This window comes from Platichthys flesus, chromosome 20, assembly GCF_949316205.1.
Source record: "Platichthys flesus chromosome 20, fPlaFle2.1, whole genome shotgun sequence".
Classification (NCBI taxonomy): Eukaryota; Metazoa; Chordata; class Actinopteri; order Pleuronectiformes; family Pleuronectidae; genus Platichthys; species Platichthys flesus.
This window is the reverse complement of record NC_084964.1, coordinates 19,761,554-19,788,948: the sequence shown is the minus strand read 5'-3', so window position 1 is coordinate 19,788,948 and position 27,395 is coordinate 19,761,554. Positions and strand designations below refer to the sequence as shown.

The following is a 27,395-nucleotide window of genomic DNA, read 5'->3' as shown; positions in this document are numbered from 1 at the left end:
CGTTTATCCCATCTGGAAATGTCTGGCAGCGTTTTTACCAACAGGCTGCATGTGAGACAGAGCATCTCTCAGAGAACTCGACTGTTATCTAACAAGCTCCAGTTCTCTGACACTGAATAACTGAGATGAGCTGAATCTGATGATTGTAAGATTCCTGGTGTTTAGAGGCCGAGCTCAACCAAACGTTCCTTTTGACCAGAAAGTGTAAAAAATAAGGAATCATCTGTTCCTCCTCCACCAACCTGTCGACAGTGAAGAGGAACCAGGACGTCCTTTTGTCCTGGAGACGTGATATTGTCACCGGGGGCTCAAACCATTATTCCCATAATCAACTACATCTGCCAGCTACTTTCTCCATCAATCAAAAATGCTTATCTCGGTTTCTCACGAGCCCGAGGCGACATCTTCAGATTCACCTTCTGATTGTAACTGTCAAAAATGTAAAAAGGTATTTACTGTGATGGAAGAGTTCAGAGAGGACTCACTGAGAGACTCACTGGACAATTATTTAAAATGAGACAATCAGCAGAGATCCACAGAAGACAAGACGCAACTTGAGAAATGTGGATGTTTTTGCTTTAAAGGAGAAGTTCTACATATTCTACTCAGGCTGATAACTTTAATGAGGGTTATTACCTGAAAAGGCTTCAATGCTCTAATGGCCACCTTCCTCAGATTGCTGCAGCTCCTCTCTTCAGCCTCTGTCTCAAACACTTGGTTTTACCGAAGTTGTCTGATTGAACTTGTGTCTTGTGATTGGGAGTCTTTCAGCAACAGGAGGTGGAGACAGACATGAAACACTTCCAGACCTCTGAGTTTAGAGGTGGTCTGGGTTTCGGCTCGGTTTCATTTGCGACTCTTTCCAGAGTGAGATTCTGTTTTTAGGTTGAATCAGTTCTGACCCGGATTCTCAGTTCATCTACAGCTGAGTGAACTGATGATGTTCAGTCAGTTTCCTCCTCTTCCACTCAAGACGCTGCCGATTCCTAATTTATCTCGAGTGTGTCCCCCCCCCACGCGCCCAGGCCCAGTTTGTGTGTCTCCATGATGCAACAGCGCTCCAGCACGTCGACTCCCTCGTCTTCCCGTGACGGCCGCGGGGAGGAGACGCGAGGCCGGCGGATTACGAGCGTGTCAAATTGGCAGAATGTATTAGCGTCACACCAACCGGCGTCATATTTACCCCCCCCCCCCACTAGTCAATTATCGAGATAGATAGCTGAAACAGATAATAGCCCACGATGGAGCCTGGATCCATTTTCTGCTTAGTGGACAGAGGGAGATGAGGAGAAGGGGAAAGAGGAGGAAGCATTAGAGATGTTGTGATACTTGCAGCACAGCCAGAATCACATCGGGTCGACCAAGACAGACGGGGGGGGGGGGGAGAGAGGTACCAAATAAAAGGAGCCCTGTGTTATTGCAGCTGAGGAGCCCGGGTGGCAGAAATATGGAGGGAGAGGCACACTTGTCATCGCAATGAAATCATTCTCCAAGGCTGCAGAGGGAAGCGAGAGCTGCACAGAGACTACGGCTGTGTGTGTCTGTGTCTGTGTGTGTGTGTGTGTGTGTGTGTGTCTCTGAGTGAGACAAGCGAGAGAGAGACAGAAAAGTCTGACCATAAAGAAAAAACTGTTTGCTGATTAAATCTTGTTTTGCTTTCGGGCGTCTTTTCTGTGTCGTCCTCTTAAATCTGCGTCTTCTTCTCTCGACAACACAAACACAACCATCACAAACACTCAGTGATCTAAAAATACATCAGACACACAAATCTGTGCTACGTGCTCAACAGATTTCAGTCCAGAGCAACTCAAAGGTCCAAAAAGGTGAAAAGGCCACAACTGCAGTGATTGATTGTGATCATGTGACGTCCAACATTCATACTTCAACTAATAATCACCACGTTACAAGTCCATTAAAATGCATTTTGGGTAATCAGGTCGCAGTCAGAGCTCGACCACGTGTTCAGGTGTAAACGTCCAGGTGGTCGTGGACATGTGACCTCACTGAACACGTCAGGGCTGTTACAGTTTGAACAGAAACACACATTTCAAAACGGACAATGACAAAAGGTGCATAACTAAGACAACACAGGAAGTCTTACACCTGATAGAACATCTGGGGACGGACCTGGAGACAGATGTTAACAGATGTTTCCCATCCAGACTGAGTCTACGAGGATCTGATCAGGATCCACATGTCGATGAGCGGTCATGTGATCCACTTATAACGAAACCCCCGATAAAGACGTCTTTCTGAAGACGCTGCATCTTTACCAACTTTTAATGAAAGAAGTTCTCGATAACACTTTTCTTCTCTGTCACACAGCTCCTCTACAATAATCAAATCATTTCCACCTCCTCGCTTGCTCCTCGTTTCAGAGACACCATTATCCCAGAGAACGCAGGCTTTTCATCTGAAGGTGAGCGGGGGGGGGGGGGGGGGTTCTGAAGGACCGCTCTGTATAATCAGCAAATGAGCAGCTTGTTAAAACGGCGCCCGACGCAATTTACTCGTTAACTCAGCGTTCGTTGCGTTTTCGTTCCAGAGGAAACATGTCGTCACAAACACACACACACACACACACACACACACACACACACACACACACACACACACACACACACACACACACACACACACACACACACACACACACACACACACACACACACACACACACACACACACACACACACACACACCTCAAAAAAACACCTCAAAAAAACAAATCAACGCCTGCTCACACACACCCACACTCTAAACCTCAGAAAGTCCGTTTTATGTATAAAAACACATTTTCAAATTATACAATACATCTAATGACACATTTGCCCAAACATCAGAAAACCTGGTGAAAGTTTGAAGTCACTAAAACTCATGTTTCTGTTGAAGGTAGGAACTAAGTTCACAGGTTGTTGTGTCTACCCAGGTTCCTTAGGGAGGAGCACACAGTCTGCTAAACTTGTTGCACCACTCATGTGTCGCTGTATTTAAAGATGGACGACGCGACAGCTCCAGAAGTGAAGCCAAATCATGTGTATCACCCCCTGGTGGTTGGCTGCAGTATAGGTCGTAAAGCCCACCTCCTCCATGTTAGTGGAGGAGACAGGAAACAAACTAAAAAGTGACACTAGTGTTGGTCGAGTTTGAATTCTGTCTTCATTTCCCATAATGCACTTCACTTCTCCTGACAACTTTGACCCGTGTGAGCTGATAACATTAAAGATGCTTCATCCTGTTTAGCCATCATGTCACTGACTCACTGGGAACTAATTGTAATGAGCTGGTTTCATGTTACTGGTTGGACCAGAGCTCCAGTTTACTGGTTTGGAATAAAACGATTATTATCTGTGTTTAAACGGCCGCAGCTGGAATCATCTCTTCTCCACAGTGAATTCATCAAATGGTTTTTCCTCTCGACAGAAAACAGAATTCACTCCTGAACTTTAAAGTTTCCTCTGAAGCTGCTTCGTGGTTCCCAGTTGTTTGTTTGTTGAAGGTTCAGCTCGTTGTTCCCAGTATTAAAACACACGTTCCAGCACGTTTTAACTGGTTTGCTGGTTTCTTTCATGGTGCATAAAGCCTGGACCTCAGAGTGGGAGCTGTTTCACATCTTCCACATTTAACAAGATTCAGCTCATATTAAATAATCTGAATTTGCTTTTAGGCTTAAAAGGTCTTAAATAAATTGATATACTACAAAGTGAGTCGTGATTATATTAATGTTAATGTTTAGACTGGCAAATGCGTGAATACACATATTTAAGATCGCAGCTTTCTGTCTTTAGAGCCGGATGAGACGGAAATATATGAATATATGATGAGATTGTGTTTTTATTCTGCACCTTAGGTTGGGATGGATTTAAATACATTAATCATGTAAACTTAGAACAGAACTCTGGTGTCTGTGTTACAGACTCTCACGTCTGTCTGTAGTTTGAGACGTGGTTATTCTGATATTCCTTCATATCACAAGATCTTAAATTTCATTCATTATGGATAAAAGGTCTGAAACCTGACTCGTGTATCATCAGCTGAGACACCACTCGGGGCTTTAGCTCTCATATTTTCTTATATTTGCTTAAATTAGTTGAGTTAATATTCGTGGACGAGGAGATTTCTAAGTGGAATCGACCTCAGACGTTAAAGCGAGTTGATCTTTGTGACCCAGTTTGTGTTGAGTTTTTCTAAAACCCTGCAGCCAGATGAAATATGATTTTTGGACCAGTCCAACGTGTCCAGAGTTGTCAGATGTCAGAGAGAATAATAACGAGCAGACGGAGGAGAACTGAACCTTAAAGGGCCGGCGTCAGGAAACATCTCTGTTCCAGGTTGAATCCTGTGTCCCCCTGGGAACTCTTCATTTATCACCGGTTATAAAAAACAACATCATCATATTTTACATCCAAATCCACGGATTAATGACTCGTCCTGCATCCAATCAGAGAGCTGCAACTTTAACTTCCTCCCTGTGACTGTAAATTCTGACGGTTAATGACCGGGAGATGAGGACGGAGATCGTTTCAACCTGAGAGCGAAGGTGGGGACGTCCTCTGAACTGCTGGTTACTGTCCACTCTGCCACCAGGGGGCGTGATGCACAATCAGTTGGTCCACGTCCCATCTACTAACATGGCAGAGAGCTATACTGCAGCCAGCCACCAGGGGGCATTTCAGAAGATTTTGCTTCACTGTCGCGTCGTCCATCTTTATTTACAGCCTGGTTTTATGGTTTTGGGAAATAAACCAGGTTTCTGGTTAATATTTGACAGTTTAATAGTTTAATCGATTTTGAGAATCTTAATCATCAGCTTCTAAAAGTCACCGGAGCCTTTTAGTGGATTATTAATGATCAATAATGGACTTTAAGTGCAAACGTAGGGAGATGATTCACCGTGTTCCCTTCGTCACGTCTCACCACATTTTAACTCTTTATTCATTTACTGAAGCTTCAGGCTAAACCACAGGTTCATCAGCTTCTGGCTCCAGTCTCAGTTCACTGGTCGAGTCCCGTTGACCTCGACTGATCCCAGAGCAGAAGCATATATGATTTAGTCAGGCTAGTATGTCGTGTTTTATAATGTTAGTTTTAATTTATACAAGATTTTATCATTTTCTATTTTGTTACGTTATTTATCGTGTACTTTACTATGATCAACTTACTTGACCTTTTACTTTCTTTTAAGTGATTTAGAACTTTCTTTATTTGTTGCTTTTATTTATCTTAACTTTATTTTATTGAATCTAATGTCGGGGGTGCACGTGCACGAAGGTTCCAGGTTCCAAGACAGATCCACAGACTCAAATGTGAAAGACAACTTCTATGAGACAGAAAAGTGAGTTGATGCCACAACTGCAGCTGAAGACGTCTGCGTGGACGATAAAAACTTTCTGGTCCATAGTGTAGAACAGCCAAGTTCAATATGGTTTTATGAGGAACGTGAAATTATTTTGATTGATTATTATTTTCGATTGACAAATTAGAACATGACGGCAAATCACAGTCCAGATAATTCATGTGAAACTGATTCTTCTGCCCACGCCCCCTCCTACAGGTCAGGGTCGTGTACTGCAGCGATCTGTTGTGTTTCCATCTGTCAATGATAAGTGAAGTCGAGCTGAATAAGTAGAACTGGGGGGGGGGGGGGGGGCGGGGGTCGTCTGGTTCCTGCACTTTATGGCCATAAACTGTCAGTCGGACGAGAGAAATGGGAACGAGTGCGACCACCGAATGTGACGCAGTTTGTAGTTAAGCTGATTTATTAGAGAAGCAGGCGGCGCCTCCTCTCGGCTTCAATCCTCCATTTCTCTGGTGCTTTGTGTCGAGCGTCTGGAGGAAGCAAAACCAAAACTCTGATGACACAAACATAAAAGATGCTGCTGCAGCTTTTTAACGTCAGATCTGTTTCTTTATGTCTGCTTCACCTCGACTCTCTCCGAGCTGATCACTCGTCCTCTGTCTTCCTACAGACAGGACGTGTCTGTGAAGTTACACAACTCTGGAGTAACGCAGTCGTTTCAAACAATAACCGACAATACTAGAGTGAGAGTGTTGATCTGATGTGGTTCGTCAGTGGTGGATGTTCACAGACCAGATTAAAACAGATAATTAATAAAACAAGGTCCAACCTACTGTGAGTCCGTCTCAGCTGTCAATCATAACCTGTCACCTTGTCTCTATATCAAATCATTATTTTCAAAATGTCGGCACACAAGAGAGAAATACAAAATGTTGGATCTGCCCCCTGAACCAGATCTGAACTAATCTTTAACAGATTCTCATAACTTTCATCACCTATACTGCCGCCAGCCACCAGGGGGCATGAAGATAATTTGGCCTCACTTTAGGGAGCCGTCATGTCGTCCATCTTTATGGATTTTCTGAAGCAACTTGTTCAGATAAGTTCAAAGTGTCTGTACCAACACAGCAAAACACACATTTCTTTAAAAGGACAAAGATCCAAACCCTTCCTGATCGACTTCCTGTCGACTGATCAATCTGCAGCTGCTGAACCTGAGTCCATCAGCAGCTTAATTTATATTCATGAGTCAGAGACGCTTGTGATAAATGTTGTGACGACGACTCATCAGTTAAAACTTCATCTCGTTAACAACCTCAGCTTTTCACCTTCACCGCCTGGAAACAGATTTCTTGAAAATGTGGTTTTGCTTCATAAAAAGACGTCAAAGAGCAAAAGATGAAGATTGAGAACGCGTCAGAGCGTCTGAGGAGGAGGAGCAGCTGAGGAGGAGCAGCTGAGGAGGAGCAACACTGAGGAGGAGCAGCTGAGGAGGAGCAGCTGAGGAGCAACACTGAGGAGCAACACTGAGGAGGAGCAGCTGAGGAGGAGCAGCTGAGGAGGAGCAGCTGAGGAGGAGGAGCACTGAGGAGGAGCAGCTGAGGAGGAGCAGCTGAGGAGGAGCAGCTGAGGAGGAGCAGCTGAGGAGGAGCAGCTGAGGAGGAGCAACACTGAGGAGGAGCAGCTGAGGAGGAGCAGCTGAGGTGGAGCAGCTGAGGAGGAGCAACACTAAGGAGGAGCAGCTGAGGAGGAGCGGCTGAGGAGGAGCAACACTGAGGAGGAGCAGCTGAGGAGGAGCAGCTGAGGTGGAGCAGCTGAGGAGGAGCAACACTAAGGAGGAGCAGCTGAGGAGGAGCAACACTGAGGAGGAGCAGCTGAGGAGGAGCGGCTGAGGAGGAGCGGCTGAGGAGGAGCAGCTATTGAGCAGTCGCCCCCGAGTCGCTCACCTGGCTCAATGGCAACAGCATCAATCAGCCCTCTGCTGCTTCCTCTCCCTCACTTCCTCCTCCCTCTCTCTTCCTCTCCCTCCCTCTTCCTCCTCCCTCCATCTCTCTTCCTCTCCCTCCCTCTCTCTCATCCTCTCCCTCCCTCCTCTTCTTCCTCCCTCTCTCTCCCTCCCTCCCCCCCTCTTCCATCTCCTTCCAGATGTCAACAGGTTTGATCAGGCTGACGTGGAAAACGCAGCCCTGCTCCCTGACAGATCCTCTACCCGTCTCTTCTCCTTCTCCTTCGCTCCCCAGTCGCTTGTGACTCCAACGAGCTTGATCTGCTACCCCCCCCCCCCACCCCCCCCACCCCCGGGGGGAGGGCTCCGGGGTGTCATTGAGGTGACATGACTCACACAGTCAAGCAGCACAAAGAGAGAAGTTTGGAGATGTTCAAGGACGCTTTAACGTTTCTAGCTCGGTTCAGGTTTAATCCTCAGCGGTTTGAGAGGCTGCAGGATGTGACACGCCTCACATCCGCTGAGTTTCAAAGATGGCTGCTGGTTTCTTTAACGATCCGTCTCCCGCTTCGTTCAAGAGCTCGACAGTCGTCTTCCTCCGACGTGTTCGAGTTAAGATGTAAATCATTTCTGACTAAACCTCCATCTTACATGTCATCATCTGAGCGACGGGAGGAGAAGCAGCTGTTTTTAAATTATAATGAACGTTCAACAATACCTGACAACACTGGGAATATTTCCCAGAATCCTCAGAGTCTCCCACACTGGTTAAGAATAGAAAAATAGAATCTGACACGACCTAAATTAAGATTTGAACGTTACAAGGTGGAGCCTGAGAGTTTGAGGACACGCCCACCTACACCTGTCAATCAAACAGTCTCCATGCCCCAGTGGGAACAAACTGAACAAACTGAAGAAACTCGAGATGAGACGTAGACTCCTCAGGAAAGTGAGAAGTAGAGTCACTTTCTCATAGACTTCTATACAAACTACCAGTGGAGTCGCCCCCTGCTGGCCACTCCACAGACCTGCTGGTGAAACAATTGTTTTCTACGTTTATCTACAAGTTGGTGACTCATCTTATCAAACCTCATCCCTTCTTCTTCACACTGTTGTTTTCAGACGACCTCGACGACCTGAACTAAAAAACTCTGAACTGCTGTTTACGCCAGAAGCTTTAATCTGCCCCCCCACTCCGCAGAATCAAAAGCACATCGCTGTCGGTGATAAATCTCTTCCTGAATAAAGTTTTAGATGCCAAATGCTCTCTGGCGCCTCCAGGTGTTGTTTCTTTTCTGTGAAGGCCTGAATCAGGGACTTTTCAAAACAAACACCTGCTGGAGCTTCCAGGACGTCGACGCCTTCAGGAGCCAGAGAACAAATCCCAGATCCACCGGGGAGAAGATCTCATTTATTTACTCCTGCTGAGGATTCAGCCTCCAGGAAACAGATGCTCTCGTCTGGGACTGGGATTTAAATATAGAAACTGTAGGTGTGAAAAAACTAAACTTATCAAAGGACAAATCGTTTCCCTGCTTCGGTATTGAAGATTAAATCTTACAGTGAATATGTGGATGATGTCTATTGAATTTTATCTTCTTCATTTCAGCATGATCGTGAAGTTTAAAGATTTTTTGCGGGGACATAAATTTGCCTCGTTGATGTTTTGCATAATCAACAATCCATAATTGGAAAATCTTTTACAATCTTTTTCTTTATCCCTGACATGACCTGAACTAACATATTAAAGAAAGCTCAATTCAAATTCTTAAATGATTAAAGCTGCAGAACTATGGCTCCTGTTTGTTGCGATTCAACGATTGGCCAGCAGGGGAGCCGATTTATTCCAAATGCGTGAACAAACGTCTGCCCGCACCGATCGAAAAACCCCCCCACGAGGGGCGGGGCTAGTCTTATTTCGTCATCACTACACCTGGCTTTCTAATGGTCGGGGTTTTCGATGCGCAAAAAATGCAAAGAGCAGAAGAAATTAATCCAAGATGTTTTGTGCAGCTTGAGAAGAAAAACTGAATCTGTGACACAGAAAATGTGAATTCATTATTTCCACAAAATCTAAACATGAGATGCCTCAAGCTGAAAGGTCCCTCTGTGGAATTAAATTAAGAAACTGATATTAAATACAGCCGAGCGTCCTCAGCTGTATTTATAAACCCCTGCACTCACATCCAGCTAATCTCTCTCTAACTGGCACAGTGTCTCCAGCACAGTTTCCATCGCTCCCTCTTTGAGAATCCATCAATAGCTCCTTTCAGGCTCTGCCCCAGATGTGGACCTCCGAGCTCCACAGCATCACAGGCAGGAGACACACAGCCAGAAGCATCCCGTCGCAGCTGAAATGCATTTCTAATGGGTTTCAAACCAGCTGCAGAACTTCACACAGGAGGCAGAGACTCGAGCGGGAGCTTCGTCTCAACACACAAACACAACTTGGACTCGACTGCTCCACATCCCACAAACACAACCTGCAGCAGAGGGAAGCAACAAAGTGCTGAGCAGCAGAGACGTGGAGTGGAAACTGTGGAAAGAGGGATCGACCTCCTCTCATGCAGGCAGAGGAGAAGAAGTGCGGCAAACACAGACAGCACCACACTGAGGAGGAGGGGGGGGGGGGGGGTGGAGGTAAACAGCGGTAGTTCCCCCCCCCCACAGCGCGTCACAGAAAGCCACTCAAGTTAGAAATACCTGCAACTACAGAATGGACGGAGAGAAGGGAGACATGCCTGGGAAGGAGGAATTGCCCATTCTCCGCCTGGATGCTCCCGTTCACTGTCTCTTCCTCTCTTTTATCTTCTTCTTCTTTATCCCTGTAAAGCTCTTCTTCTTCTCCTGGTCTTCTGGCTCCCCGTCCTCCCTCGCTCCGGGTCTATCCGTCCCTCCTGTGCGGGTCCATGTCCGGAGGCGAGCGGCGGAGCTGTGTCAGCATGTGGCCGGACGGGGGGATGCTCTACGACAGGTCTGAGTGCAGAGCGTCTCCGAGCGACCGCTGAATCAACTCATGTTTTATGGATGCAGACCCCCCCCCCCCCCTCTCTCTCTCTTAAAGGGCCTGCACCACCGATGCTCGACGCTTTTGATCTCGGCGCCGTCGCTCCACGCGCTGGATGTGGATCACGTGCTCCGAGCGTCCGTGGGAATTAACCGTGTGTCAGAATCTCAGAGAGAGGTTTGATATCCCCCCCCCCCCCCCCCCCCCCCGAGCATCTGAGGAGAGAAGAAGAAGAAAGTGAGCGCAGACGTTTTTATGACAAACTGACGGAGATGAATTATGAACACGAGAGCGGCAAACACACGTTCCCAGAGTCGTTTTGTACATGTGTGACAGGAGTGTGTGTGGCTCAGGTTTTACTCGTGTTGTGGGGACCGACATCTCTTCACACACGTTATGAAGATGAATTAAAAACTCCTCAACGTTAATCATTACTTTTTAAGATGAAGACATGTTTTAAGGTTAAAGTTTAGGGTTGAGGTTAGAGATGAGGTTTTGGTTTCCGCTGTCCAGTGTCAACAATGACTGGAAGTCAATGCAAAGTCCTAATAAGGATGTCTGTGTGTGTCTCTGGGTGTGTGTATCTGTGTGTGTGTGTGTGTGTGTGGGTGTCTGTCAGCAACTTGGGATATTGTCAAAAGTAAATCTTGAACTTGCAGCCGCTTGTAATTCAAACCTGAGATGAAGTCCTTGAATTAATGAGACTGTGTGTGCGTGTGTGTGTGTTCAATGTCACTGGTCCTGCACATCATTCACACTATGACACCTGATTATATAATCTCCAGAGAGAGAGAGGGGGGGGGGGGGGGGGCTGCTGCAGAAACACGACGTTAGAGACGAAGCTTGAACGTTGAGTCGCTAACGCTCCGGCTGCTCGGTGAGAACCAACCGGACGCTCACTCTCAGTGTTTGTTTCTCCGTGGCCTGAATTTACCGTCTGCTAAATAAAACATTGTGATAAATTAAAGATGGGGGGTTCGGAGCGAGCAGCTGCTGAGTGTCGCTGCTCTTCGGCCTCCAGCTACACTCGCTCTCACTCGGCTGCTCACGCTCGGGTCCGGCCCCACAGGTGGAAACAGGGAAAAATCAGAGAGACGTACGTTCACACCACGTGTGTTTTGACAGAAGCTAGAATTATATGTTTGGAACGATTCCCTTGTCGGTGGGAGGTCTGGTAATTAAAACATCGAGTGACAGCTCAGCAGAAAACAAACGAGACCCTGAAGAGAGACGGGGGGAGAGAGGTGAAGAGGAAACAGGAAGTTCACTTCTTAACTTTAAATTCACTTTTCATACGTCAGAGCTTCATCGAGAGTGGATCTACATATTTAAAAAGACGAGAGGATTACTTCATAGAGCCCCGTCCAGCCCAGAGGACGAGGACAGGTGACAAGTGGACGGGCCAGTGATTGACAGAATAAGACGAGAAACAGGCAGTGGAAAGACGGAGGGAATAAATACAGAGGAAGAAAAGTGATGGAGGCGCAGGAGACGGACGAGGACGACAGGATGATTACAGATTCATGGATTCATTTGACCGGTGACAGCGGCAGCAGCTGGTCCGAGGAGCTGAATAATGAATCAGGAGGCAGCTCCGGTTTCAACCTCGTACACAAACATCACACGGAGCCGCGGCAATTAGCGACCGACACAGAGGGAAAGACAGGTGCAGAGGACGTCGGGAAAAACAACGTGAGGCGATTCTGGACGTCGCCAGATGTCGGAGCGAGAGACAGAGACGTGCACGGACTCTCTGAGGGTTCAGGGGCAAGAATAAAGAAGGAGGCACCTCAACGGTTCATCACAAACAGTACATTAACGCAACATACGTGCCAGAAACCTGCCTTCTCTCTCTGACCAGCAGGGGGCGACTCCTCTGGGTGGTTTCTCTCAATCTCTAGTTTCAAGTTTTCTGATGTCCATGTTGTGAGAGAAGCTCCGAGCAGCTCGTCTGTTTTCTGGAGCGGTGATGGTTTGACTCGTTTTCCTGACGTCCCAGTGAGGAAACACAAGTTCCATAAAAGATGAGAGGAGAGTTGATTGTTCAGCAGGGAGCCGTCATGTTGAATCAGGCAGCGTCCAGTGAGAGTGGAGGTGAGGGGGATGCTGGGAGTTCATCTCCAGATGTGGCACTGATCCGTCAAAGGTCAAAAGGCTAAAATACAACTTCTTGTTGCAAACAATTAATCAGAAGCTGCTTATGATCAGAAAATGATTCCCCATCATGTGATCAGTGACGCAGGGAGATGACATCATGGATAGATGAGAAATCTCTGCTTAGTTTACGGTTCAGTGGGTTTCACAGTGCATGTGTAGAACAGCTGGACAGATGTGGCAGATAAAGTCCCAGAGGATTTGTTCTGAAGTCAGTGAAGTCACAGCTTGATACTTTTAATTAGTTTGACAAAAGCCTTGATCAGCGGCTGAAAGCACATGAATCCAAACTGAAGCTTCAGACCCGTCGTGTCTTTGTTCTTCTCTCAGGATGAAAGAGGCGACTCGAGCTGCCGTCACACACTTTCTGTTTGTCACTGGTTTTTAATTGAGCCGCTCTATTTTTAGATTTCACAGCAATCGCAAACTTTGGCCGGGTGTGAATTATGAGGCTGAAGAAGTGGGTCAGGTAAACACTTGTCTGGTTTCCTGTCGGACGTGTGTCTGAGAGACGATGATTCAAAAAGACGAGGACGAGTTTGTCTCCGTTCACACGTTCAATATCAAATCTATGATCAATAAGAGCTGACGACAGGAAACAAGGAACCAGATGCTTCAGGAATAATGAGACATTTTGTTTATGTTATTTAATTTGTGTTGTACGTTACGTGAAGGTCACAAAGAAAAGATGGAGCCGACCTGAGGCGTCTGATTCCTCATTAAACATGAAGGAATCAACCATCGAACAAAAATACTAATCCCACACTAACAGTGTTTGTATGTAGTCGAGTACTTGAGGTACTTGTGTGATGTACTTACAGTAATCATCATGTTTCCCACGTGTACAGCTGCAGAGGAACTTTATTCTTCTTCAGGTTCCTGTTGAGAAACGTTCATCAGTTTATTCATTAGACTCATTAAAGCATCAATTAGAGAAGAATCAGGTAATAAAACAGTCATTTTTAATGTAGCACAGAAGATTTTACATTTTCTGAACACATCCTCAGAAATTATTATTATTATTATAGCTATACGCAAAAATCACTATATGACAGGAAGTTCAAAGGATCACGTGAAGACACATTGAGTCGATTAATCAATAAAACAATCATCAGATTATTGAATCTGAAGTGAAATAAAATCCTCTTCCTCTGAATCTGAACAGGAAGTGACTCCGACGGTAAATCAGCTGATTCATCACAAACAAACACAAACATCAGAATAAACAAGTGACACAAACCTGTAAACATCCTGTTTGATGTTCGTCTTCGTCGTTTCATCCATAAACAAACAAACAAACAAACATACAAACAAACAAACTTCACTACCTGACTGTTTGATCCTGACCTGATGTTTAAAAACTCTGAGGTTCTGACGGGTTCCACGTGTTCTGGTGACGGCGGCCATCTTGTTTTCCATCAGTGTGTCTCCTGCTCAGGTGAGGTGTGTTTGATTCGTGTCCCCCTGGTGGACACCCGGGCGGGGCTTCACACGTTTTGTTTAAACTGTTAAACTTTGTTATACTAAGATGTTTGTGTGGTTATATTTATGTAACAGACCATCATTGATTTGAATGAGGATGAAAAATCAACACATTTTATTTATTTTTGTGTTTAAATCAACGTTTTGTAAAACTTATATTTTTATATTTATTAATTTTAAGTGCTACTTTACTCATAGATAATAACGAAATAAAACAGTTAGCATAAAACAGTCCTCAGTGATATGTTTAATGTGAACAGTGAAGGAATATAAACACAATAAAAAATATATACTTAAAATATATATTACTACATAGGTTGAGGTAAAAAACCCTGAAAGACTTTTTATTTGGAACAATAATATAAATATATTCCTGATCCTGAAGAAGTCAGATCTGTCAGTGCAGGAGGGTGGGGGCAAATTTAATCAGACGTGTCCCCCCCCCCCACTTACCTGCTCATCTAGGCCAGCACGAAAAAATATGTTACCATGGCAACCCCTCCTCCAAGAGTGGGTCAGCTCTCCTCAGCTGGATGCAGCCTCAGCGTGGAGCTCGTCCAGGAGACCCTCTGCCAGGACGCCAGTGACCCCGAGGCCCACGGTCACGCTCCGGCACCGGAGGCCAGATTTATTTATTTATTTATTTTGCTCGACTAGTTTGAGGCTGATGAAGGTTTTTAAATAACTGAATTTGAATCAGAGCAGCTGCAGAGGAGAGAACCAGTGTTCTAATGAATATGTTTATGGTGTATTTGTATTTGTGCTTCCTGACTTAACAAGCAGTATACAATAAAAGCACCTTAAAAGTACTTAAATATATTATCACAAAGTAAAATGTTAGATCAGTTATATAATCGGCTCAATATTGAATTGTATCCACATAAAAAAAATAATGTTAACGTGTCAATGCAACAATCAAAGTAATTCAATATTAAAGTATCACAACAGTTTGAGTACTTTTACTCTGGATACTTGAAAACAAGCTGGTTCAGTAAACAGTCATTTTAAATAAAGAAAAATGTGTTTAACATCAAATTATTTATTCAACATATAAAATACACAAAAGTGATGATACATAAAACTAACGAGCCCTGTTCGATAGAAAAGTTAAATATTGATAATATGATTGTTTATGTGACGACATTTTAACAACAGCATCTTCATGATTATACAAATTAAACAATAAGTGCCAAATGTGATTCTACACAACCAGAAATAACAAACGGTCATTTCCTTGTTTGGTGTCTTGAGAAGCTCGTTGTAAACACTGGTAAATATTATAATTATTCATATATTCAGCTGAGGTCCTGTTCTCCATAATTAGTTTGAAATAACGTTGTTTATTCTGGGAAAACTTAGTCGTAAACTTTCAGACGTGTAAAGGTTTAAAGTTTAAATTCCACATGTGAGTTTTCACCACATCTCAGACTTCCTCAGTTAGATTTTACAGAAAGTTCTTATTTATAAAACATTATTATCACATGTGTATTTCTCAAACGTCCAAATGTTGCAGCTCTGTTGACAAACAATAGTTTCACTAAACTCTCGTTGTGCAAAAACAGCTTGAGAAGAGTTCATAGAGATTTCTGTAAAGTTTGTTTTAATTAAAATATGAGATATAAGGCACATAAAGAAGTTAGAGACCGAGCCTCCCACAGTGGGAGGAGCTTCCTGCTACATGATGGCGACCTGGGCCTTCACCTTCTCAAACTTCTCTTCTTAGATTCTCATCAGAACCAGATCTCACAGCTGAACATGAACCCTCTGCTGATCCCTGACTCAGAGCGCCCCCTGATGGCCACAGCCGTCAGTGAGTGAAGGTGCAGCCCTCGTCTCAGTGAACCTTCTCCCCACGACTCTCTGGATGTGAATCAAAGTGCACGTGTTTAAAAAAACGATGCAAACGTCCCTGAAGTCAAAACGTCTGTCCCCCGTCTCTAAAGCTCCTCCGCTGGGACCGGGGCTCGTTAACTAAAAATAAAACCCCCCCACTGTCAGGGGCCTTCGTGGAGGTGATTAAAACTATTACAGCTGGGCGGGGCGGAGGATGGGCTTCAGTCCCGTGAGTCCACGTCTCTCAGCCGCTGAGATAACGTTATCACTCAGACTCGACCTTTGAGCTGCTCGGGCTCCTCGCTGCTCGTTATCAACCTCCCAGATATCAGAGAGATGTGGTGACGCAGACACACTTTGGATTTGACGTTCCCGTGCCCGACTGATCCTGGGTCAGGAGGAGCGGTAAAGGTCAGAGGTCGCAGGCTGTGGGGGGGGGGGGGGTTACAGAGCGACGCAGACGCAGGGGTGCTTGAGGCAGACGGGGAGGATGCCCTTGTTGATCTGGTGAAACTCCACCAGCTGCAGGAGGTCGATGAACAGGGTCACACCGTCGTCCATGGTGAAGTACTTCCTGCCGCTGTCGTCGAACTGCGGAGACAATCACACAATCACACAATCACGGTTTGCAGCCAACAGAGGACGTGTGTGTCACCTGCAGGGGGGGGGGGGGGGACTCACAGGGATCACCAGGTAGTGTTTGGTCTTCAGCTGGTAACACAACGACAGGACGAAGCACTGAGCGTGTTGCTGACTGTCCCGGACCAGGAACATCCTGAAGACACAAACACACACAAGTGAAGTCACGACACTGAGGAACATCCTGCACACACAAACACACACAAGTGAAGTCACAACACTGAGGAACATCCTGTAGACACAAACACACACAAGTGAAGTCACAACACTGAGGAACACCTCTGCCCCCCCCCCCCCCCCCCCCACCCATCCAGGTGAACCCCAGGGTCTGAACCTCCAGCTGTCACTCACCCGTCGACCAGCCCCTGCTTCTCAATCAACCTCTGAGTTTCTTTTCTGGAGATGCCGCCATGAAACCAGGGCTGGGTCCTGTGGATGGCTGCAGGAATCGAACACACACACACAGAACCACAGAACCACAGGAGCGTCGGTCAGTCAGGAATCAGACAATGTGACATATGCATGTTGTACTTGAACAGAAATGCTGAGTCATGACTCGGCCTCCTCTGGACTTACAGGACGGTCTTGCAGGAGAGTTCAGGTTGGGGAGGCTGCACCTCAGAGCTTCTCTCCTCTGTCACACAACAAACACACAAACACACAAGAGTTCACTATCTGCTAACATGGAGGAGGCAGGTGTACGTCCTATACTGCAGCTCGCCACCAGGGGGCGCTGGGTAGTCTTTTGGAAACCGTCTAGTGGAGCATGGATTGTTTAATTGATTTCTTTAGCTTTGTGAAGAATCCACTCTGATTCTAGTTATTGTTGTTTTCTCTGCTGAAGCTGCTTCACGTTGTGTTTGAGTCTTTCTCTTAATTATTAATCTAACGAGTTAAATAACCACTGCAGGTTTCAGCAGGTTTCTCTTTCCTGTGGGGGGGGGGGGGGGGGTGCTGAGCCACAGACACGTCGTTAATCCTGTTGCTTTAACACGAGAAGATATAAATGTTTTTATCTTTATGTTCAAGATCAGCAGGAAAATAAAACACAGGTTTTTATTCTCCTTTCATTTTTTTACTGCTTTTTTCTCATTATGCTTCTAAATCTCCTCCAGTAACAAATAAAAACACCTTCAACTCGGTGATGAAACGTTTTATAGATCAAACAGTAAAACTGAGACACAGAGATGAAGTCAATTCAGAGGCCGAGGTCAAACACAGGAGGAGTCACATGATCTGATCCCAGACCTGTTTAAACACATCTCAGTTTAAAGTGATTCACTGGACGTGTTGAAACACAGTGTTTCTTGTTTTATCTACAAATTAAGTTGTTAAAAGTTGCAGTAAAACACTTTTATTCTAAATATCACATGACTCAGCATTCACAGTAACATGAGGTCACCGTGACCTCTGACCTTTAACCACTGAAATCGAATCAGTTCATCATTGAGTCCAGGAGAAACTTCCTGGAGGTGAAACACATGAAACTATTACAACAAATAAAATGACAATATAATTATTAGAGTCACGATCTGAAGCTTAACTCCGTGAACCAATCACAGGTGAGCATGAGGTTCAAACGATGTCATGATGGCGTCATCACAATATAAATACATGAGCGTTGTTTGGGGTTTATACACCGTGAAATTGTTTTCATTTTTAATCTCACTGTTGTTACAACCTCCAAATTAATGACACCGCTCCGCTCTGTGTGTGTGTCTGTGTGTGTGTGTGTGTGTGTGTATGTGTGTCTGTGTGTCTGTGTGTGTGTCTGTTTGCTCTGCTGATAATAGATCAGTGTTGTTTTTGCAGCTTGTTGAAAATCAATTAACGCTGCTTCGACCTGACGCTTTGTTTACATCCTGTCGGAGTTCGTTGACCCGCGGCCGTCACTCAGAGCTCAGGCTTCATTACGGACTCTTTATCCTCTTTTTATTGCTCCCCCTCTTCTCTCCCCCTCTTCTCCCCCCGACCATCCCTCCCTCCTCTCTTCCCTCATCTCTTCCCTCCATCCCTCCTCTCCTCATCCCTCCCTCCTCTTCTCCCTCCCTCCCTTCTCTCCTCTCCTCCCTTCTCTCACCCCTCATCTCTTCCCTCCATCCCTCCTCTCCTCATCCCTCCCTCCTCTTCTCCCTCCCTCCCTCCCTCCTCTCATCCCTCCTCTCATCCCTCCTCTCATCCCTCACTCCCTCCCTCCTCTCATCCCTCCTCACCCTCCAGGCTTGTCCTTCCTCCCTCTCTGCGTTCTGGGCCTCTGCCTGGTTCTGGATGACCCGTCCTCCGGCCTTCCCTGAGAAGTCCATGGCCACCAGGCTGTCCTCCGACTTTGACTGGACACACACACACACACACACAAAGTAAACACACAACACACCGAGACAAAGTAAAGACATGATTTCCCAGCATCCTCCTCTTCGTATAATCTGATGAACTCACTTTGTTTTCCGTTGGGTTTCTTCCGTCCACACTTTGTGGAGCCGACTGTGACAGCTGGTAGTTACACTGAAGCTGCTTCCCGTACTGACAACAACACACAGACACACACAACATAAATCAGCTTAATCAGACAAATACTGATGAGTTATAAAGAGCAGATTAATAGAAGTGAAGTGAAACCTTGAACAATCTGAAAGCCGATGTCCAACACGTTCGAATCTGCTCGTTCTCTGCACACAGGATCTTCAGGTCCTGAGCTCGCACCGGGTTCCTGCACGGCTGAGAACACACAACACACACAGGTCTGACATGTCTCTACACAAAGCTCTGTCTCTATTGAGGATTGGTTCCGTGACGGTTCAGAACTGGAGGGAGGCCGATACCTTGATGCAGAAGGTGAAGTCCGCTGGAGCTCCGTACAGTTTCCGGCTGTTCACCACCGTGCACACGTTCAGATCCTCCAGATCGGCCACGTACTGCAGGTGCCGCGGCTCCTGGGACCCAACAGACACACACACACATGTTCTTCATCCATCTAAACTCTTCCTGGTGTCTCCTGGTGACACTTGTGGAATCCACAGACTGAGATGGTGAATAGGAAGCTGGCTCTCTGACCTTGGACGAGCCCTTGGTGGAGCAGTAGAGTCCCGAGCGGCGGAGGAAGAAGTAAACCTTCTTCCAGGCTTTACGACTCGGCTCCTTCACCTGGAGGAAGCCCTGGATCTCCGGACACGTCCCAGACCTCAGCAGGTTCTGTGAGAAGGTTAACAATGAGAACCTGAACTGTTGATGAGACGCAGACACAACCCTTCCAGCAGATTACTGATATGAAAACTATGATTCTACAGAATCAAAAGATGAGCATTCATGTTTATAATCTTCATTCGAGTTCCATGGGTCTTTTTATCTGTGGTTACTTATCATAAAGTTTATGTTTAAACTGTAAAATATCAAACCTCAATGACATTTCTTTGTCACAGGGGTTTGATAACGACATCTAAGGAATGAATAACTTTTTATCAGTTCATAAATCAGAATTGCTTTACTCCATAATAACAAAAGGAAAAGTGAAACTGGACATAAAAATCTAAAGTGACAAATACCATTTACAAAACAACCTCCATGACTAAAGTGACTTTAATAAGGTGATAAAAAAAACTAATTTCCTCAGTTGACTTCAGTGTAAGTAGAAACTTTCTCCTTTAAAATACAATGAAGACTCATTTAGCAAAATCTTGAAGATATGTAAAAAAAAAACACGAACTTGAAAAACAGATTAATCAATTTTAAATCAACAGAAAATGAATCGTTAGTAATTTGTCCGATTTTTTATATTTCCATGTTCTAAACTCATCATCTTTAGGTTCTTTACGGACGATGAGACATTTTTTTTTAAATACTAAAGGTTTTATTGAAAAATGATACTCTAGGCGGGGGAATCGGATAAAACTCATTATCTTATTATAAATGTAATTTCCATTCTCACATCAATCCATTTTAAATTTCCTCTATCTGTTACCAGTCGCCCCATTTTGTGCACAAGGACAAAAGTAATGTCTCCAACATAAAAGAGGTTATTGTTCTTCAGGCCTTTTGATTAGAGTCGTAACCTCGGCCTACTCTGAAGGAACTCTTCAAACTTTACAACCAAGAAGTCGGAGACACCAAAGTTACCGAGGAACAGAGACATGTCGGAACAAAAGCAGAAGAAGAAGGAACAGAATCAGGAGACTCTGAGCTTCTCAAACGATGTGATGAGTCAAGGTTGTGACGACCGAGTCTGAGAGTTTCAGAGTTCATCCAAACTTTACCTTAATGATGAAGTGAAAGTTGAGATGTCCTTTTTAACTTGGTCTCTTGTGTTTAACTGTGAACTCCTGGCCCCCCCCCTCGTACCTGAATGAGCTCCGATGACGTCATCCCCTTGTTGACGTCTGCGCTGTCGGAGATCATGGTCTCTGGGAAGAAGAGCTGCAGAGGAAGGACAGGGCGGACGTGAGACTCCAGAAGAGACTCGTGGTTATCTCGACTTCTCAGAGACTCTCAGCACCAATCATGCTCCTGCGTTTAGATCAATAACAACTGAATAATAACTTTAATTACAGTTAATTACCAGCCAAAGAGAGAAAGTTCCTGCTCATGTCCTCGTTTGCAAATACATATGAAGATGGAGGCAAAAGTATAAAGAATAAAATGTTTGTATTAAAGTATTAATTATAACCACCGCCAAGAAAATAACGTTTTTTTATGTTTTCCATATGTTTTGACATTTATCAAACAATGAGACTAAATGAACTGATGATGAAAACAATGGGCCGAAGATCTGAGGTCATCGATGTTTTATAAAGAAAAATAAGAAACATGGAGGACAGGAAATGAGGAATGATTTTTGGAAACTGTGAAAACAATAAACCCAGCGCTGCATGTTGCATCTCTCGACCAACGTTTAAGGAAATGGGCTCAAACTGTTATGAAATCCTAATTAATATGATTAATAAAGATTAGACTAATGAAGATAATCACGAGGTCTGTGAGTGTGTCCTGTTTGCAGAGGGCGACTGTTTGCGTTGCTCACATTAAACTCCCTGCAGGTTTGATCCTAACGTCAGCAGAAAGCTGCAGCAGATCCCTGATCAGATCCCCTCTGCTGCCTCCTGGAGGCAGTGTGGCCACGTGTTACAGCCGGTGTGATTCAGCAGAACCGGTTTTGTGACTGAGCTGTCGCCTTTGTTCAGCAGCACAGACGCCAGGCCACGTAATGAAATAACTGAGGCATTAAGTAAGTGTGCGTGTCTGCACCAGCACGCAACCTGCCAATCATCAGGGATCAGTAAGCGTCAGGATGTCAGACTCCGTCACCGTCTGCTGCAGCGACTTGTTTAATAAAGAGATTGAAAACCCTCCTCAGCTCGTCTCTGGTGGTAAACCAGAGGAGGGAGAGTCACTGGGGCGTGGGGTGTGCTCTGCTCACCACTGGTTTCCTGAAGAACTCGTACTTGGCGTAGTTTTTGCAGAAAACGAGTCTGGTGTCGCCCTTCAGAGACCAGGTGGCCTGAACCTCCAGCACGACCTCGTGATCCTCCAGACACCTCTCTGAGGAGACAGAGGGACGACGGTGAGAGAGTCCCTGAATCCATCACGTCACACTCACACTGGTTAGCAGGGGGACGTACCGAGGCCGAGGGGGGGGTGCAGCTCCAGGAGGGCCCAGTTCTCCTGGTCGCTGCAGTGCGCCGTCTGGACCAACATGTGACACACCTCCCGGGCCGTGGCGCCGGGGGACACCCACACCGACCGGCTGTGGCTGTCCTCGCCATACACCTTGATCAGCTGAGGAGGAGAAGAACTTCCTCAGTTTACTGGTGATAAGACAACTCAAGCACAGATGCTATATTACAATATTATATTTATCTTTCTTTTACTGAAATCCCTCCATTCAGAGGTGGATGTAAAGAAAGATGTGTCTCCTCTATCTTGAATAGAAGTGCCACCATGTTTCACTATATCATCAAATAAACAATTGAAACCAAACTGTAAGTGTATTTTTTGTTTGGTCCATGTCCCGTTCACTTACATGGAGGAGGCAGGGTTTATGACTTGTACTGCAGCCAGCCACTAGGGGTCGATCAAGATGATTCACTCACATTCACACGTACAATTAATCAAAAACCAAAAGCTTCACATCGAAGGACTGAGTCCAGAGGAAGACGAGCAACCTGCACACAGAACGGAGGAGGAGGAGGAGGAGGAGGAGGAGGAGGAGGAGGAGGAGGAGGAGGAGGTGGTGACTCAGCACGTTTCTCTGTGACACAGCATCTGGATCCAGACGCACGTTTTCACAGCGAAAGAAAACAAACCAGCCCGACCAGTAACCCTGCTCCTGTCAGTCAACAAGCCCCGACTGGTCGGACTGGTGCTGGCGTCAGCTTATCCACCAGGGAGGATTATGGGAGGAGGAGGAGGAGGAGGAGGAGGAGGAGGAGGAGGAGGAGGAGGGACATTCCTTCCTCACTGTTCCATATCTGGTCAGTCCACTTCGACTCGCAGATCAAAACAGTTTCACATCATCTGCGTAGAGACTCACAATCTGAACCACACTCACTCTGCAGAGACGAGCTTCTGTTTTATTTACTGAGTTGATTAATTAAAGAAGAAATCCTCGCTCGGTTTTTACAGCTTCAAAAGAACGTGGACACCTGAACTAGGGCTGTGGAATCAAAGATAATGTTCTCAATCATGATTTAAACTTTTCACAAGTAAACAAACACGATGAACATATTTAAAATATGGGGAGATAATAAGCTGACAGGTGGCCACTAGGGGGCGATCAAGATTTTCTTCAAATTTTGGGTCAGTGTAACAAAAGTGAATTTATGACAAATTTATTCTTGGGATTTTAGTAAAGTTTTTATTTTATTTTAGATGCACAGAATTCAGGTTCAGAAGAACTTTATGTTTTCTAATCATTTCTTGGGGCCTTTTTTGTATTTGTGGTGAAAGACTGACCGGAACTAATAGATAGAAAAACAATAATATGATAACAGAAAGAAGAGTAAGTACCTCCTCTTTTGGGTCAAGGCGATTCACCTGCGTATAAGTCAGTCAGTTCACTTCCATCACTGAACATGTATCACCCGAGGGGGGGGGGGGGGGGGGGGCATGGCACGGTGACACAGCGCCGTAACAACAGACATGTTGACTCTGTCTGTGTTTGTGAGTCAAAACAAGGCAGCGCCGGCATGGCAACACAATGACAAGCCTGTCATTCACCATCTCACCGACCTGCACCCCCGGCTTCAGCCAGCAGGTGAAGACTCGTGTGTGTCACAGGATCCCCTCGCCACCTGCCAGGCCCTGAACATCTGGGCAGGTGTGACTGGACTCACTCAGCAGACGCTCTCATTCATATAAACGTGATTTCTCAACTTGTCGGGCACGAGACGATCGTGAAAGCAGCTTTAGTCTTGACCCGGTTTTCACGGATGAAGGCTTCTCTTGTGTTGTGATTGTGTTTCCGTTGTGTTTCTGTTTTCTGTCAACGTGCCCATGTGACAGCTTTCTGCCTCCGTAGGTTTCTGAGCTCGGATCTTTTCATTTTCAGGAGTTAACGGAGCAGCTAAATGGACTGGGTTCAGAACCTGATGGATTGGCTCTGTAATAATGAAACTAACAATGTGATGTGAGTTTTATCAACACGATCTAACTCTGTCCTCACGGAAGCAGCTGCTGAATAACAAGACGTCCACTCACGTGTTTGTCTCCGGACCCCGGGGGAAGTGAACCGACGAGCACCGGAGACTGGGACGGGCTGCACAGCTCGGGGAAGGGGTTGGGTATGGACGGGACGGAGGAAGAGAACGAGTTGACGCCTCTCCGCCTGGAGAGAGTCAAAGAGACAACAGAGAACAACAAGCTCAAAATCATTTGATCGGAATCAGACAGTTTGGTTGTTATGCAATACATCCACCAGAGGGCAGCGAAGAGTTGAGAGCTTCCGATAATTGGTTGTTTTCGAGGGTTGTGATAATGTTCCTTTTGTCAAAGTCCCCAAAGTGTAGATGAAATTGATTCTGCGAGTCTCGTGGTCTTCTCACTCTAACTGTTGGCTACACTGCCCCCCTGTGATTTCTGGTGGTACTGCTCTGTGTCGTTGACGTGAACAACAAACACAGAGGACGGACACACGGCTCCATTATGATGACATCTCAAATGTTTTCATAATGACACAGACAAACCCTTGAAAAACAAAGCAGGGTTAATAAGTTCACAACCATTATGTCTGATAAATGATGAGCAATTACCCCGGTTATATCATACACTATTTATGAACATCATAAATAAATAATGTGTGTGTAACCACAGGGCAACCAGGAAGCAGAGACGTGAGGAGACAGCTCTGAGTGGCGGAGCAGAACAAACAGGTTCATGATCTGCGTCTTTCCACCCGGGAGGTTCTGGGTTCATCGATGTCGTAAAAGAAACTTCTTTAAACATCAGCTGACTCGTGGCCTGAGGCGGAGTCGCCCACTTGAGTCAATAACACTGAGTCATGTGCACAGTGTGTTAATCAGCTTCCTCCCACAGGGAAGCCGCGTGTTCGAGTCCCCGGCGCTCGTACCTGGTGGAGCTGATGAGGATGGGCTGCGAGCGGCGGACGGAGGGGGGGTCGTCGAGCAGCGGAGCCAGAGTCAGGGTGGAGCTCTGCAGCAGCGTGCCCCCCCCCTCTGACTTCTCAGAGCGCTCAAACACTTCTGTCCACGGACCTGCCACCTCCATCATGTTACCTGAGGGGGGGGGGGGAGTCACATGACTAGCTCTGTACACATCAAACTGCTCAAAGTTGAACTCTTTAAAAGCACATTCAGACCCAAAGGGCTGGAAAGAGAAACTTAACCTTGAGATAAATAAAATAAAAGCATGAAACATAAGAGCTCAGAACAGAGAACAAGTCAAAACTAAAAACAGAAGAGTACGAGTCCAACTAATCTAAAGTTTAGGAGAATTTTATCTCTTTTAAGATGAGAGGAAGGTAGAAATCACTAACTTCTACTCAAAAACTATTGATGAAAATTCTGGAGCTTACAACTGATTTTATAAACGTTGAGCTGCAGAGGCCTCGGACCTTTGGACTGAGCTGATTGAGCTGGAGCTGTTCTGGCTCCAGTTCAGAAATCAGATCCTGGTTTTATTTGGGTCAAACACGTGAACCCGAGTCGTGAAAACACAGATTCATCGTCAACTACACACGGAACCGATTGTTCCCGACGACTTAAATGACTAAATATAACTTTAAAACACACAAAGAACAATAACAAGCATGAGTCATAGTTTCGTTACTGACAATAGATGAGACGAGGCGTCGAGCCAGAGACATGAACCTGCTGTGAACCTGATTTCACACAGCAGGTGTGTGTGTGTGTGTGTGTGTGTGATCTGAATATAAAACATCTGTCCTCCAGTTCAAACACTCGTCTCATGGTGTCATCGATTTTGAAGCTGTCAAAGAATAAACGTACATTAAATGCCTTCACGTTATAATAAAATGTTTTTTGTCCAAATCTTTGTGTTTACAATATAAACCAAGATTTCTGTCAACATTGATGTTACACGTAGACAGACCCTGATGCTGTCCATTTGTTTGTAAGAATGACTACACAAAAACAGCTGAATAGATTTAGTGACACTTCATGCGTTTGCAGTGTGAGTCACTTCTTCTATTTGATATATGGACGAATGGAGGAACAACACTAATTAATCAATTAAACACCAAAGCTCTAACACACAGAGAGAAGAGAAGTAGGTCAGTGATAAGTTTCCTCCTGAGACATAATGTTCAACACATTGAAATGACTTAAATCATTCAATCATGTTTAAAGTGAATGCAATGCGGAGCAGCGGCACTGACTCACTCTGAAAGCCTGGATCTAAACCGGTGTGAATACGCAGAACCAAACCTCATTCAGAAAATACGGTATTTTTCTGATTTGTCCCTGAATGAAGATCCGTTGATAGAGAGCACACTTTGAATCCGTTGTTAACTAAACAATGGTTGATTCGGCGAGCATCGGCGGACTCCAGCTGTTTCTAGGAGTGTTGTTGTGGCGGTGGGAAGCCGCCTGCACCTGTCTGGATGTAGCCTGTTAGCCTGTTAGCTTGTTAGCATGCGGAGGAACTCACCTGAGCAGCTCGTGCGTGTTTCAGCGGTTTGACATCGTGTCACTTCCGCAGGAGACGATCAGCTGCTCCGCGTGTTTTCATTCTTCACCGGAACGAACGAGTGTGAGTCTCTGAAGCGAAGCAAAGAGGAGAGAGAGCGGGGTGCAGGGAGGAGTCAGCCCGGCAGGTGAGCACCGGGGGCCGGCCTCCTCCTGCCTCCTGCCGCCTCCCGCCCCCCCACACCTCCGCAGCCTCAGGTTCCATCAAAATACAATAATGGTTCTTCATTTTTATAACTGAACCGTTTTGGGAACTTTTTATTGTAATAATGAATAATAAAAAACAGTAAATATTTTATGTCTTGTGCATTATTTACAATGTTAATGGTAATATTGTCATTTCTACTGAACTGTATTCTGAATTTCTCTGACAATAATTTATAGAATAATAAGTCAAACAATTAAAAGCAATTCTGTATATATCGCCGGATGTGTAGAAGCAAAAGTGCTAAGATTATATATCAATGACATATATTAATAATTAACAAATGGAATGTAAGTGCATTGATGTAGAGATGCATCATCTGTTTATTTTCTATAATATTGATTATACATTTAAATAGAACGTTTTTTCTTCTAACTTTGAAGTTGGAAGAAACACCTAATCCCTGTATTTTACAAATTCGTTTAAACTGATTAAGGAAATAATCAGCAAATGATTCCATAATGAAAATGATGAAAATTAAAATATTCATTTAACTGAAAATAATTTAAATACCAATTTTCTTGGTGTTGACAAAGGATAATTTCTGCATTTTTTATCTAGACCAGAAAGTACAAAATGTATTTTTTTGAAAACATGTTAAACAAAGGCTAATCATCTACAGGCCTCTCTGTCTCCCCCTGGTGTTTGACACTGAGCTGGACACTTGTTTATCCCGTTGG

The 27,395-nt window shown here is 45.2% G+C and overlaps 1 protein-coding gene across 1 annotated transcript; it reads right to left on the bottom strand.

The window, feature by feature from the left end:
- Positions 1–14,927: 14,927 nt before the first annotated feature.
- On the bottom strand, positions 14,928–26,629 carry grb7 (growth factor receptor bound protein 7). The gene is made up of 15 exons (XM_062378653.1): positions 26,473–26,629; positions 24,914–25,079; positions 24,046–24,172; positions 21,969–22,125; positions 21,767–21,888; positions 20,692–20,766; positions 19,411–19,548; positions 19,179–19,289; positions 18,976–19,074; positions 18,796–18,879; positions 18,573–18,689; positions 16,936–16,993; positions 16,711–16,798; positions 16,402–16,495; positions 14,928–16,311 (listed from the first exon to the last, which is right to left on the bottom strand). The coding sequence occupies exons 2-15, from the start codon at positions 25,072–25,074 to the stop codon at positions 16,165–16,167; spliced, it is 1,578 nt and encodes a 525-aa protein (XP_062234637.1). The 5' UTR covers positions 25,075–25,079; positions 26,473–26,629; the 3' UTR covers positions 14,928–16,164.
- Between the last annotated feature and the right edge of the window lie 766 nt (positions 26,630–27,395).